This window comes from Monodon monoceros, unplaced genomic scaffold (genome assembly GCF_005190385.1).
Source record: "Monodon monoceros isolate NGI ecotype Baffin Bay Population unplaced genomic scaffold, NGI_Narwhal_1 Super_Scaffold_7, whole genome shotgun sequence".
NCBI classification, from domain to species: domain Eukaryota; kingdom Metazoa; phylum Chordata; class Mammalia; order Artiodactyla; family Monodontidae; genus Monodon; species Monodon monoceros.
The window spans coordinates 23,620,424-23,635,438 of NW_021703784.1; the positions used below are offsets into that span (position 1 = coordinate 23,620,424).

General features: G+C 36.7%; 1 protein-coding gene across 5 annotated transcripts in view; it reads right to left on the reverse strand.

Moving 5' to 3' along the window:
• The window catches only part of ATM (ATM serine/threonine kinase), a 140,019-nt gene that overhangs the window by 59,071 nt on the left and 65,933 nt on the right, over positions 1 to 15,015 (reverse strand). For all 5 annotated transcript variants that reach the window (XR_003791411.1, XM_029207707.1, XM_029207708.1 and 2 more), the window contains exons 30-36: positions 11,504 to 11,678; positions 10,796 to 10,960; positions 9,856 to 9,988; positions 8,445 to 8,540; positions 6,117 to 6,288; positions 3,202 to 3,343; positions 1,844 to 2,020 (exon numbers count right to left, since the gene is read on the reverse strand). Coding sequence is in view for 4 of the 5 variants with exons in the window: in XM_029207707.1 (XP_029063540.1) it covers positions 1,844 to 2,020; positions 3,202 to 3,343; positions 6,117 to 6,288; positions 8,445 to 8,540; positions 9,856 to 9,988; positions 10,796 to 10,960; positions 11,504 to 11,678 (1,060 nt within the window). In the remaining variant the exon portion in view is untranslated. The remainder of the gene's footprint in view (positions 1 to 1,843; positions 2,021 to 3,201; positions 3,344 to 6,116; positions 6,289 to 8,444; positions 8,541 to 9,855; positions 9,989 to 10,795; positions 10,961 to 11,503; positions 11,679 to 15,015) is intronic.

Consider the following 15,015-nt stretch of genomic DNA (forward strand, 5'->3'; position numbering starts at 1 on the left):
CAAATTACCAACGGCATTTTTCACAGAATTAGAACAAAGAATTTTACGATTTGTATGGAAACACAAAAGACCACAAATAGCCAAAGCAATCTTGAGAATGAAAAACAGAGCTGGAGAAATCAGGCTCCCTGAGTTCAGATGAAACTACAAAGCTACAGTAATCAAAATAGCATGGTACTGGCACAAAAACAGGAATAGAGATCACTGGAACAGGATAGAAAGTCCAGAGATAAACCCACACACCTATGGTAACCTAATCTATGACAAGGGAGGCAAGAATATACAATGGAGAAGACAGTCTCTTCAATAAGTGGTGCTGGGAAAACTGGACAGCTACATGTAAAAGAATGAAATTAAAACACTCTCTAACACCATACACAAAAATAAACTCAAAATGGATTAAAGACCTAAATGTTAAGGCCAGATACTATAAAACTCTTAGAGGAAAACACAGGCAGAACACTCTCTGACATAAATCACAGCAAGATCTTTTTTGATCCACTTCTTAGAGCAATGAAAATAAAAACAAAAATAAACAAATGGGACCTAATTACACTTTTAGCTTTTGCACAGCAAAGGAAACCATAAACAAATGAAAAGACAACCCACAGAATGGGAGAAAATATTTGCAAATGAAGCAACAGACAAGGGATTATGCTCCAAAATATACAAATAGGCCATACAGCTCAATATCAGAAAAACAAACAACTCAATCAAAAAAATGACCAAAATATCAAAATAGACATTTCTCCAAAGAAGACATACAGATGGCCAAAAAGCATATGAAAAGATGCTTAACATCACTAATTATCAGGGAAATGCAAATTAAAACTACAATGAGGTACCACTTCAGCCAATCAGAATGGCCATCATCAAAAAATGTACAAACAATAAGTGCTGGAGAGGGTGTGGAGAAAAGGGAACCCTCCTACACTACTGGTGGGAATGTAAATTGGTACAACCACTATGGAGAACAGTATGGAGATTCCTTAAAAAACTAAAAATAGAGCTACCATATGATTCTGCAATCCCACTCCTGGGCATATATCCAGAGAAAACCATAATCTGAAACAATTCATGCACCCCAATGTTCACTGCAGCATTATTTACAATAGCCAGGACATGGAAGCAACCGAAATTTCCATCAACAGACGAACGGATAAAAAAAGATGTCGTACATATATACAATGGAATACTACTCTCAGCCATAAAAAAGAACGAAATGATGCCATTTGTAGTAGCAACATGGATGGACCTAGAGATTGTCATATTGAGTGAAGTCAGTCAGAGAAAGACAAATAACATATATCACTTATATGTGGAACCTAATAATATGGTACAAATGGTCTTATTTACAAAACAGAAATACAGTCACAGATGTAGAAAACAAACTTATGGTTACCAGGGGAGACAGTGAGGGGGGCATAAACTGGGAGACTGGGATTAACATACACACACTACTATATATAAAATAGATAACTAGTAAGGACCTACTGTATAGCACAGGGAAAAAGAGCGGATATATGTATATGTATAACTGATTCACTTTGCTCTACAGCAGAAACTAACACAGCATCCAATATGTAGCTACCCCGCAGCTGAAACCTACTGCATAAAGTTCTGGCTAAATAAAGACACCCTGTTGGATGGATTCACAACAGCTGAGTATAGGTGATGTTGCATGAAGATGATGTGCAGTACAAAGCACTCTTTTTATATACAGGCCATGAACATTCACACAAAAGAGAAATGGAATGAGACCATCAAAGAAAATTATTGTGAGAAAGCACATGAAAAAAACAAAGTTAGAAAGGGAATAAGTCAGACTAATTAATCTTCTTACCTCACACATTGGCTTTAATAACTGAAGAACTTCACTTTTTGTGCCTCCACTATTCAAAAAAGCACAAGTCAGTGTCTTTAACCAAATGTCATGATTTTCACTTTGAGGAATCCACAGGCTTGTATCATCCAAGCCTTCTAAAGGACTTTCTTTGTCAAGTCTAGGTACTTCTAAAAACTAGAAAAAAGTGATGAGAAAACGTAAATAAGGTAACCAGAAATACATTTTACCTTTCCTATGCCAAACAAATATCTAGGCATAAACAAATCTGTTTCCAAATAAAACTAAATATGCTTAAAACTAAATCTTGAGGCATCAGTTACCTTTTAAAATTAAAATACATTTATGTTTATGAGAGGCAGAGTCATCTGGTAAAAAATTACTGATCTAAACACCAGGAAACTTAACTTCTACTCTTAGCTCACTAGCGGTATGTTAAATAAATCACAGATTCTCTGCCTCATCTGTCTCATGTATGAATCCAGTCCAAATCTACCATACAGAGTTGATTTTGGAATGAAATGAAATTTTAAAATGTTAAAACTACAGTGTTTTACAGGTTATACTATTAGTTTTATTAATAGCTTATATTGTCAGTAATTTCACTGAGACCAAAATTATATTACGATACATTAAAAGTATCATTTCAACGATGGGTGTAAGCCCTGAAGTTAAATTGGTGAAAACTTAACAGCATATTTCTCAGTTGCTTTATGAAAAGAAAATATTAAACAAAATAAAGGAGAAGTAAGAGTTCTTAAGTATCTTTCATAGAGTACCTTTAGTGGAACCTTGTTATGATATCAACATGGAAAAGGGAGAAATCTATAGGCCATCTTAAATTTCACTAGAGGGTTGTGATACTTTAACTTGCTATGGAAATAAACACTTGCTTGTTGATCACAATATCTATAAACAGCTTTCATGGGATCAAAGTAAGGGTTTTCTACTCCTAAAGAAAAAAAGCCTGTCATTAAGAACTCCTCCTACCAGGGAATATGGGGACATGTGTATGCATATGGCTGATTCGCTTTGCTGTGCAACAGAAACTAACACAGTATTGTGAAGCAATTATACTCCAATAAAGATCTATTAAAAAAATAAATAAATAAAAAATAAAAAAGAACTCCTCCTATCCCCCCAAATCAACCATCATTTCTTTAGGCTACCTGTCTCAGCTTTTCCACACTGCCATAACTAAAAATACAAATCCCTTCGATTCAAAAAGCACAGCTAGAATTATTTCCAAGAAAGGTTAAATGTTAGTGTAAGTAAGCAATATGATATTCATATCCCACAGCAAATAGAACTGTTCTAGATATAGTGGATATTCAATAAACATTCATTATTTGAGAGACCTTTTTCCTTGATGTTCGAAAAGGCTGTAGATAGATCAGCATGGGATCATTTGTCATCTTATAAATCTCCCAGAAACTATGTCCAGTTTTTGTGGCTAAAATGCTTTTCAAACAGGTAACAGCTGCTGATCGCACTTTGACACTGAAAAACACATATAATTCAAATGCCACTAACTATATCAACTATTAATCTTGATGAATGTTAAGCAACTCCCAATGAAAAAATTAAAATCTAAAATTTTAAATTTATATTAGGAAATGTTTACGTTTATTAGGAAATTTTACATCTATAAAATTCAATAACATCAAAGCAAAAATTATCAAAGGATTTTTAATATTCCTAGAGTAAACATGAGTTACTACTCACTGTAACAGCAATTCCCTTCATTCAATATAATAAAGTTTATATTATGACTACTATAAATTAAAAACTCATAAAAAGAAATACTTGAGAATAACATTGACTAATAAGAATGAGTAAAAAGAATGACAGAATACTAATTCACCCAAGAAAAAAATATTTTGATACCATTTTCTCTAAGAGGTACAAATAATTTGGGGTAACACAGAATGGAATTTCCCTACAAATGATAAAATTATTGTCTAGGACAATTTGAAACAAACAGTAAGTATGTACTTATTCTGACCAGAAGCTAGTTGAAATCATTAGGTAAGGCATCTAAAACCTCTAATAAAAAATTGAATGTCCTTCTCTTTTGCAAAAAATTAAGTAAAGGAGGGCTGCAATACAAGAGTACTGAAAATATGACAGCTGACAAAAAATGTCATAAAGCCTGATACTATAAATGATGATGAGCTGTCAAGTAAAGGCTTAATTCTATGTCTCAATTTAAGACACAGAAGCATAAACCCTAAACTTGGATTCATCTCTCATTCCTCTTTCTTCCTTCCCTCCTCCACATCCAATTCATCAGCACGTCCTGCTGCCTCTATGTTAAAAACATACCCTAGTTCCATCCGTGTTCCATCTCATCTCCATTACCGCCACCCTTATCCAAGTCACCATGATTTCTCCTCTGGACTACTGCAATAGTTTCATAATCAGCTTTCTGTTTCCATTTTTGCCCTATCACAAGCCATTTGCCATATATGTCAGAGTAAAAATGTAAGTTGCATCATGGCACTATTCTGCTTAAAACTCCATGGCTTCATTATATATTTCAAATAAAATCCAAATTTTTTAATCAGAATTAGTCCTACCTTTCTAATTTCATTTCATACCATCTTCTTCCATACCAGGCTTTTTCTGATCCTCAAACACATGAAGCTTATTTCCATTCTAGCTATTCCCTGTATGCAATATTTTATCCCTAATCAACTTCTAGCTGATTCCTGATCACTCAGATCAGCTAGATGACACTTCCTCAGAGAAGTCTTCCACGATTCTGGGAACTCCTTGGTCAACATTCCCTTTGTATACCTGAGGCCCTTCAAACATGTAATGATTTTTTTCCTCTTACAAAAAAGACATGAAAAACAAATTGTACTTATCCCTGTGGTTCTCAAGTTTAAGTCACACTAATATTTCTGTGCACCTTCTTCAGAAAAACCAATTGCAAATTACTGTGTAACAAATGAAACACTTAATGCTTGCAAATTTTCTGTGGAAAATCTCTTCAAAAGCTGTGCTAGATATAATTTGAAATACATTTTTAAAAATGAGATAGATTAATAAATGGATAGGAGGATGGCTAAATGTGATAAAGCAAGGATAATAATAGTAGAATCTAGGAAGACTCTAGGTGGTGAGTATATGGGTATTTACTGTAAAATTCTTTTAATTTTGCTGTAGGCTTGAAAATTTTTATAATAAAAAGTTGGGAAGGAAATCATACCAGCCCTTTTACTGTAACAACAACAACAAAAGAGTGAAAGATACATGTAAATTAAATCAACAATTAAAACAGAGCAGGTAGACATTATTGCCAATCATTTATTCCCCAAGAGAAGCGGGGGGTGTTATAGGGAAACAGATGCAAAATACCTATTTACTTAAAACGATGCCCAATTGTGGGCAAAAATCCTTTGAACCCAATCTCCAAAAATGGTGGTGATAAGGTGCTCAAATATATCAAAATAAATACATCTGGCCCTTGAACAACGAGGATTTGAACTGTACAGGTCCACTTATACATGGATTTTTTTCAACAGTAAATACTACAGTACTACACAATCTGCAGTTGATTGACTCCTCGGATGAAGAACCACGGATAGGGAGGGCCAACTATAATTATACATGAATTTTCCACTGAGCGAAGGGTCAAGCATCCCAACCCCCACATTGTTCAAGGATCTGTAAATAATAAATAGATAACTGCAAATAAATAGATAAATGGGGAGTGGAAGACGGAGGAAAAGTAATCTCATAATCAGCAAGCTGAAATTATACTATTTGTTGCAATTTTGTTTTGCATTTTATGTATTAATGGGCAAAAGAAAGCCCTGTCTGATTAGCTTAAGACTTTTGGAGTTAAAAAATTTCTGCTCTATGACTTATTTTAAAAGGATCAAAATGTCTAGCCAGGAGGAGAGTGGCACCTTTGATTCTGACAAGTGCACAAAATAACCCCATTTACATTCCCCTATCTTAATGTTTTGTGTGGAACCACTTGGTAGTTTTCATATTGTTTGTCTAGTCTACTCTCACTAAAATTTAACATGGATCTTGTCTGGTATATCTATCACTATACCAAGTTACCTGGCATATAGCAGTAGGGTTTTAGTAATTATGTGAATTAATAAAAATACAATGATATTCATTAAATATTTAAGACTGAAAGTATGGCAACTAAAAGGAGAATGCTTTAGTTATTGGAAATGCTAATTCATACGAGGTATCAATCTTGAATGTCAGATTAAGTGCTATCAGGTACAAGGTATCATTAAATACTCACCAATCTTCTACCAGTGTATTATTCAGGTAGGTCAGCATTATGAAGGTCCACTGAAGTTCTTTATCTTCAAATAACTCAAGGGCCTTGGTATAAGATGTATCTTTACTATATTGTATAGCTATTGTAGAGAAATCTATAGGACCCACTTCTCCCAAGCAGCTTCCAACAGCCTCTATATATAGAAATTCCATTTCAGTAAAGTTATAGCTAAGAGATCATACATAAAACAGAAATTTTCTAATTTCAAAAATATGTTTTGTCATCCGTTAAGATTTAAGTGTTTTCTCAAAGATGTTGAATAGATTAAAGAAGCTACAAAATACTGTATCATTTCCTTTACATATCATCCATGTCAGCAATATTTTCCCCTATAAAATCATATCCAAGAGATAGATTAACTAGTAGAATGTAGTTTTTAAGGAAAGTCTAAATATAGCAGCTGTATGTGAGTATCAATTTTCTGGGGGGTATTACATAAAGACCACAAATCTTAAATACTCAGATCAGTGAAAATTCACACACACACACATACACATACATGCAGGAAAACACAATTTCCTTCCCACCTGTATTATCACTACCCAGATGAAGATAGATGTTTTCAAGATGCCAGAGGGCCCCCTCATGTTCTCTCTCAGTCATGACGGAATTTAATAAAACATGTTAAAAAATTATTTGATAGTCCTCCTTTCAAAAGGTGGAGCCTAATTCTTCCCTTGAATGTGGGCTGTACTTAGTGTCTTACTTCTAAAAAACAGAATGTGCACAAGTCTTTCACCTCCTTAACTAAAATTATCCCAGGTATTTAATTCTCTTAGATGCTATTATAAATGGAATTGTAAATGGAATGGAATTTCCTTCTTAGATTGTTCATTGCTGGTGTACAGAAACACAAATGAATTTTGTGTGTTGATCTTGTATCCTGCAACTTGGCTGAATTCATTTATTACCTCTCTTATAGTAACTTTCCTATAGATTTTCTGGGACTTTCTATATATATATACAGTAATGTCATCTGTGAATAGAGATAGTTTTTACTTCTTTGCTTTCCAGTTTTTGTTCAATTGCTCTGGCTATAACTTCCAGTACAATGGTGAATAGCAGTGGGCAACTTTGGCTCATTACTGATCTGAGGAAGATATTCAGTCTTTCACCATTAAATATGACATTAGCTGTGGGTACTAATCACTAAGATTTTATGCTATGTAGGAAAGCCACTTAGGCCTCCTGTAGCAAGTGACATTTGTCCCCAGAAGCAGTGCTACTATGGACAAAGGGTAAATTCCTTGGTCAAAGGAAAGTTCTAGAGTACTGATAAGGTTCTGTTTCTTGGTCTGGGTGCTAGATGCACAGGTGTGTTCTCTATGCAAAAAATTCTTCAAGTTATATACTTACGATTTTTCTATATGTAAGATATATTTCAATAAAAAATTTACAAGAAAAGAAGTACCCTAGACACTAGACCTCCACTGAGAAGTTAAGGAAGACTCTGTTGAAAGACAGTAGAATCTGTGAAGCATCTCTTATTTCTCCCACTTTTTTTTTTTTTTTTTTTGTGGTACACGGGCCTCTCACTGCTGTGGCCTCTCCCGTTGCGGAGCACAGGCTCCGGACGTGCAGGCTCAGCAGCCATGGCTCACGGGCCCAGCTGCTCCGCGGTATGTGGGATCTTCCCGGACCGGGGCACGAACCCGTGTCCCCTGCATCGGCAGGCGGACTCCCAACCATACGCCACCAGGGAAGTCCCCTACTTTTCTTATTTGAAGCAATTATTTCACGACAACTTCAAGCTGACTTTAATCATGTGATTTTTTCCATCCTGTGATCACCAAATATAAAACACCTACACCAGGTATGATGCTGGCTATTTATCTTACATTAGGTTACCCCCAAATGGTGGCAGAAAAGGACTTGAATATGGTTTTAATATCTGAGCTTAATATAGCCCTCCAAGTCCTCATTCTTTCTGTTATATAAAAAAGATATTAAGTACCAGTCAGTTATATCTATAAAATGTATCAGAAGTCAATTTATTTGCAACTTAATGCTACAAATAGGTTTTTCTGACTTTCCTAAATATTCACAAGGCATTTTCAAATTAATAGTTATGCACATGTGTTAATCACTAACTTTTTACTTTATATGAATGTCTAAGGGAGGAAAATATGAAAGGAGGGCTGCTTAGGGAGACTTGAACTAAACAGAAATATAAAAAGCCTCTCACATTTCCCCAATATTCCAAGTAACAAACTTTTACTGATTTTTAAAATGCTATGAAGATGACCATCCAAACAAAAAAACTCATATTCACTCAGCCAAACAGTTTACCTAAAACTTCTCTTTCACCAGTGTGGTTTACTGCCATCTTGGATAACTGCAACAAGCTGACAACTAGCTTCACCATTACGCCATCTGGAGGGTTATCTAGAAGCAGTTTTGAAAAAATTAGTTTAAGCCACAGTGAAGACAACACTTTTCTTTATACTATGCTCATATATTAAATTGTGTGACTAGAAAACTTTTACAAAGTTTTTAAAAAAGATTTTCAATTGTGAGCATTTCAAAAATATGAGGTGAATGAATGTATCTGAACTTTCTTCTTAAAGAGAATCATGTAAAAATGATCAGCAATATTTGGCAGACAGAAAGAGAAAAATGTCTTAAGTTGTGCAGAGAAATCAATACCTTAGCCAAATCACAGTTAGAAACACATAATCATTCAACATTAAACTAAAAGGAACCTTGGGAGCATGCCTGGTTTTTTAGCCTCTTGCATATAGAATAGACCAGCACTGTCCAACAGAACTTTCTGCAATGATGAAAATGGTCTATAATCTGTGCTGTCCAAAGACAGCCACGAGCCACGTTACTACAGAGAATTTGACATGTGCTAATACAACAAAGAAATTTAACTTTATATTTTATTGAATTTTAATTCATTTAAATAGCTATAAACATCTATTGGCTATATTGGTCTGGATCAATAAAATACCCAAACACACAAGAACAGGAGATAGAAAGAGGGGTTCATGTTTTATATATATATATACCTATTTCAAGAACAAATATACTAGAAACTCAGATTTCGGATGGTCGAAACAAAATTAATTTTTAAAAGTACTGAGGATAAAAATATCACAATAGAAACATGAAGTTAATGAGCTCAGGAAGATGAAAATCAAAACATAAGCAGAAAGAGTTTCCACCAAGTGCAGTACTATAATAACCTAAACTCAAATCAAATCAAAATAAAATGGATTTTTAAGTAAAAAAAAAAAACCTAGAAACACATATAAATATGTGTATATATACAAAACACACACATATATACATACACACAAAACACATACATGGCTAAGATGTTTAAAATAAAATGAAAAATAACATTTCTTTTATTTAAATAAATTGGGGTAGTAGGCAGAGACAAATTACCTTGCATGCCTGCTCTAAGGAATTCAAATTTTTCTTTTAGGCAGTAGCAAATTGTTAACATTTTTTAAGCAGTAAAATAACATGATTTGGACTTAGAGAAATCATTCTGGCAGAGGTGCAGAGAACGGATAAAATGGGAGTAGTTCAAGGTGAGGAGACTACTTAGGAAGTCTTTCATAACTAAATGAGAACTGATGGGGGTCTGAAATGAACTAAATCTGTGGCAACTAAACCAAGAGCAAGAATTTATAAAAGATTCTTTCGAAAAGAAATGGGTACAAATAACCCAAGTCATTAAAATTAGTACCCTGAGATGCTCTCATAAGATCCATCATCTGATCTTTATGTTGCTCTAGTTGTCTTCGAAGATCCTTCAATCCTTCAAGCCTTGTCAATGGAAGTGCATCATAAACATTTACTGAGAGAAAATGGTTAATTTCCTAAAAGAGAAAATCAGCTAAAAATGTAACTTGCTTTTGACATGTATTGGTTGAGTCTGTAAAATAAAACTCAAAAATTTTTTTAAATTAGTGCCTTCTACAGATACTGATTCATAATACTGTTACTACCAAACAAGGTAGAAATAAATTACTTATTTCACTTCAAATCCTACAATGTTTTAAACATTTAAATTGCAATAGACTCTCTCATGATACAGTATTTAGAGTTTAAGATTGTTATAGCATACTCAGAGGGAAAAGCTTAAATTTCTATTTATTTAGTACTGCAACTCTAGTTTTATCTTAATATATTTAACCACATTTTCATACTGATTATAGTCAAATGTAGAGTATAATTTTAAAATTATAATAAGATTTATAAAGAAAAATCTATCTGAACATAGTTTTGAAGTTTATAAAGGTTAAAACAAGATTAAAACTTGAAAAAGTGTTCAGAAAGTTACATATCTTTTCTAATTCAAACATTATATTGTCCGACAGAGGGTCAGATGGTAATTTTGAGATATTAATGAATCTTATGTGTATGAAAATCAAGCATATTTTATATCATATTTCTTCAATATTTAAATTCAATCTTTATCCAGAAATTTTGAATTTACACTTTTACTGCAATGCAAGTATATTAAGATTCAGTTTTTTATCTGCTAAGAGGACAGATTTCATGTTATGTTTTCTTTAATCACAATTTTTAAAAAAGACTGGTTTACTTTCACAGCATTAGAGGTTTCCAAAAAGTACTACTAACCTCTCTAATACAAAATAGCAATATTATGGAATAATTATTACCTCCAAAAGTGAAAAGGGTCCTCTACTGTATTTGATTTTCTGCTGAGTAATACGCAAATCCCTAAAGACAACATGGTCAGGAAAAGGATCTAAAAGTTTAATCATGATATAGAGATTTTCATTATCCTTGTTATCAATCACTAAGTATTTCAACAAGTCCAATACCTAAACATAATTAAAAAAGAAAAAATCATGAGGAGAAATGGATTAATTATATTTTAAAGTAAAACAAGCAAGCCCATTGTAATAAATGATAAAAACTCTACTTGTTCAGATAAAATCACTTCTAAGGCACCCAGCTACTACTGTTTCTGTGCTTTCAAATAATTCAACAAACATGTAAGGCCTTTATTACAGGATGGACACTGAGGTATACAGTTGTCAATACTACTGAAACATTTTATATAAGTAATACCTCACACACCATCATAGTGGAGTGAACTACATCCTTAGTTTTGACTACCTCTACACTTCAGCATAAGTAAGAGATAGAAATCAGGTTATTTATTAGATCAAAATTACTAGGTGCTCTGTAATTAAATGATTACAAGGATTAATTCACTGAGAATGTTTTCCCCACCATTTTTCAAAGAATATTTCCACTAAAATTACTGATTAAACCAAGTAAACATAAAACACTCAGCTCCTTCCAACAATACTTTATCAGTGCATTTCAAATATCATTTTGAATATGATTTGGGAAATTACCTGTTCCTGAACCTCCATCTGATCATCCACAAGGGGTATAAGTGTACCAACAATAACATGGAGATGACTTTCTAAAGCATCCTTACAGAAAGTTACTGCTGTGTGGCAAACCCGGCTTAACAGGTCACAACAAAGGGAGAAGCTACGTAATGACACATCCATGAAATGAGAAGGCCTAACATAGGGGAAAAAAACAGTAAGTTCTAGGACACTACTTTGATATAAACTCATTCAAAAGTCACTTTTATTCAACAGCTCTAATTCTGATGTGGCTTGACATAAAAGTCACTTTCACATCTAAGTCCTTAGTAGTTTAAAACCCAAAAAGAGAAGTGACATCAGCAAAATGACACAGTAGGAAGCTCCAAGCTCCCCTGACAGAAACACTGAAAAACAAGCAAACTGTAAGAGCTTTGTTAGAATTCTGTAAAACAGTCAAAAGTTTACAGCAATCAAGCAATCGTTGATATCAAGAAAAAGGAAACTTAAAAACTAGGAAAGCTTTGTGGTGATTTTACTTGCCCTTGCCCCATGACGCCCCCAGCCTGGCAATAGTCATGAAAATTGCAGTCCCCATTTCCAATGTGGGATCCTGGTCCTTAGTTCTGAAGGGAGCAGAGCATATTTTATTCACAAATGATAGTGTATATCTGTTCTTAACCTGTCTGGGAGCTACCTGAAGGACTAATGTAAGGTGCTTGGCTCTTGTTTTTCCTAACTTGGGTCTCCTACAGGCTGGAAAAGCTGAGGGCACTGCTTGAAAACACTGCTTGTTAAGGCTAACCAACAACCCACAGCTGCCTGGGATAACAGACTGCCTAATGCCTAGGATGAAAAGCTAGAGAGAGAGTTTCCTTGTAAAGTTAGAACACTCAAAATCACTCATATTGAGCTTCCCTGGTGGCGCAGTGGTTAAGAATCCGCCTGCCAATGCAGGGGACATGGGTTCGAGCCCTGGTCTGGGAAGATCCCACATGCCACGGAACAACTAAGCCTGTGTGCCACAACTACTGAGCCTGCGCTCTAGAGCCCACGAGCCACAATTACTGAGCCCACGTGCCACAACTACCGAAGCCCACGCACCTAGAGCCTGTGCTCCACAAGAGAAGGCACCCCAATGAGAAGCCCACGCACCGCAACGAAGAGTAGCCCCTGCTCGCCGCAACTAGAGAAAGCCCACATGCAGCAACGAAGACCCAACACAGCCAAAAATAAATTAAAAAAAAAATTCACTCACATTTTCAGAGAATTTATAAAGTCACACACCTGCCCAGGGTAAGGTGCTTGCTCAAAAACTACCTAAGAAGACCATAATCTTTCACTTTGTGCTTAACCTTAGGCTCAGTGTAAGCCGAGCTAAATGCTGAAGGAGAGTCTTAACACAGAACCAATCTGCAAAGACTAGGAAAGCTTTCTCTCTCTCTTTCTCTCTCTTTGGCTCTTGGTATTCAAGGAAATCTCTGTCAAAACGCTACCTGAACGCAAGTTAAGCAACAGTCTTCAGTGACTACAATGGCAAGGAATACGCTCTCTAGAAAAACAGTTGAGTAAATTCATGAAACAAATGTACCACTACAGCCTTCAACAATTCAAAAAAAAAAAAAAAAAGTCAAACCTTGGGGAAGGGGAAAATCTGATTTCCACAGGTAATATATCATAATAGTAAAATGTCCAGTTTCAACAAAAAAATCACAAGGCATTCAAAGAAATAGGAAAAGTATGGACCCTTCAAAGGAATAAAATATATTGACTAAAACAGTTCCCAAGGAAGGTCAGACTGGAATTATTAGACAAAGACATTGTCAAACAACTGTCTTAAACATGCTAAAAGAGCTTTAAGACAAATGAAAATGAAGATACAGCATACCAAAACTAATGGGATTCAGCAAGGGCAGTGCTGAGAGAAAACTATGTTACAGTAAAACAGCTACATTAAAAAAGAAGAAAGACTTGAAGAACACTACAAACACATAAGAATTAACACCTCAAACTCTTCCAGAAAAGGGAACAGGAGGGAATACTTCCTAACTCACTTTATGAGGCCAGCATTTCTCTGATACAAAAGTAAGATAAAGACACCACAGGAAAATTATAGTCTCTAATACTCTGATGAATATATATATATTCATATATACGAATATATATAGATATATATGCGAAACTCCTCAACAAAATACCAGCAAACTGAATCTAACAGTGCATTAAAAGGATACACATCAGGGCAGAAGTCAAGATGGCGGTGTGGGAAGACACGGAGTTAGTGTCTCCCAACAACTAGGGTGCCTGCTGGCTGCTGCTGGGGGACTCTGAACCCCAAGGAGACAAGAGGAACCCCAGAGTGAACTGGCAGAACATAGGGGGACCGAGGTGGGGAGGAGAAGTGGAGGCCAGACAAGATCGGCGCCCCTGAGGCTGGGGAGATCAGGAGAGGCAGGTGGGAGGGACTCTCTAGGAAGAGCAAGCGAGGAGCATAGGGCAACTGCCTGGCCCACTCGGGCCGGGGGGCCTGCTGAGCTCCCAAGCTGGTTTCCCCCCTCCAAAGCCCAACCAGGCCACGTGCGTCCTGGGGGCATAGGAGGGAGGCCAGGGAGATCAGGAATGGCAGGTGGGAGGGGCCCTTGGGGAGGAGAGGGAGAGGAATGGTGGGCAATGGCCTGCTCACTTGGGCACTGGGAGGCTCCTGAGCTCCCAGGCCAGTCCCCTGCCCTACAAGGACCCCCTTCACACCCCTGCCCGGCTGCATTGGTCCTGCGGGCATAGGAGGGAGGCTGGGGAGATCAGGAGACAGAGGTGGTAGGGGCCCTCCCAGACCCCAGACCAGAGGAGCAGGAGAGGAAAGGAGGGTGTTTGACCCGCCCACTCAAGCCCAGGAAGGCTGCTGGGCTCCCAGATAATCCCCTGCCATCTGAGACAAGGGGTGGGGGGCACACCTGGGGCCCTTCAGTTCCTTGAGCCTAAGCCCCACCCCCCACAGCCCCCAAGGCTTTTTCCAGTGCTGTGGGTCCTGAGCATTGGCCCCGCCCACTACCCAAACCTCCCCCTTGCTTAGGGCCCACTCTCCACAGCCAATGCCTTCCCCCTCCCGCCCTCCGGTTTTTTTTTTTTTTTTTTTTTTTGCCGTACGCAGGCCTCTCACTGTTGTGGCCTCTCCCGTTGCAGAGCAACAGTCTCCAGACGCGCAGGCTCAGCTGCCATGGCTCACGGGCACAGCCGCTCCGCGGCATGTGGGATCTTCCCGGACCGGGGCACGAACCTGTGTCCCCTGCATTGGCAGGCAGACTCTCAACCACTGCACCACCAGGGAAGCGCCGCCTTTTTTTTTTTTTTTTTTCCTTTCCCCTCCTCCTCTTTTTTACTATGGTGGTACTGATGTATCTTCTGGTGGTTGATTCATCTATATTTTTATTTTTACATTCTTTCTAACATATCTGTTAGTTTCCTAGTATAATTTTATTTTTTACTTTGTTATTGCTCTTTCTTTTTTCTTCCTGCCACCCCACGGGGCTTGTGGG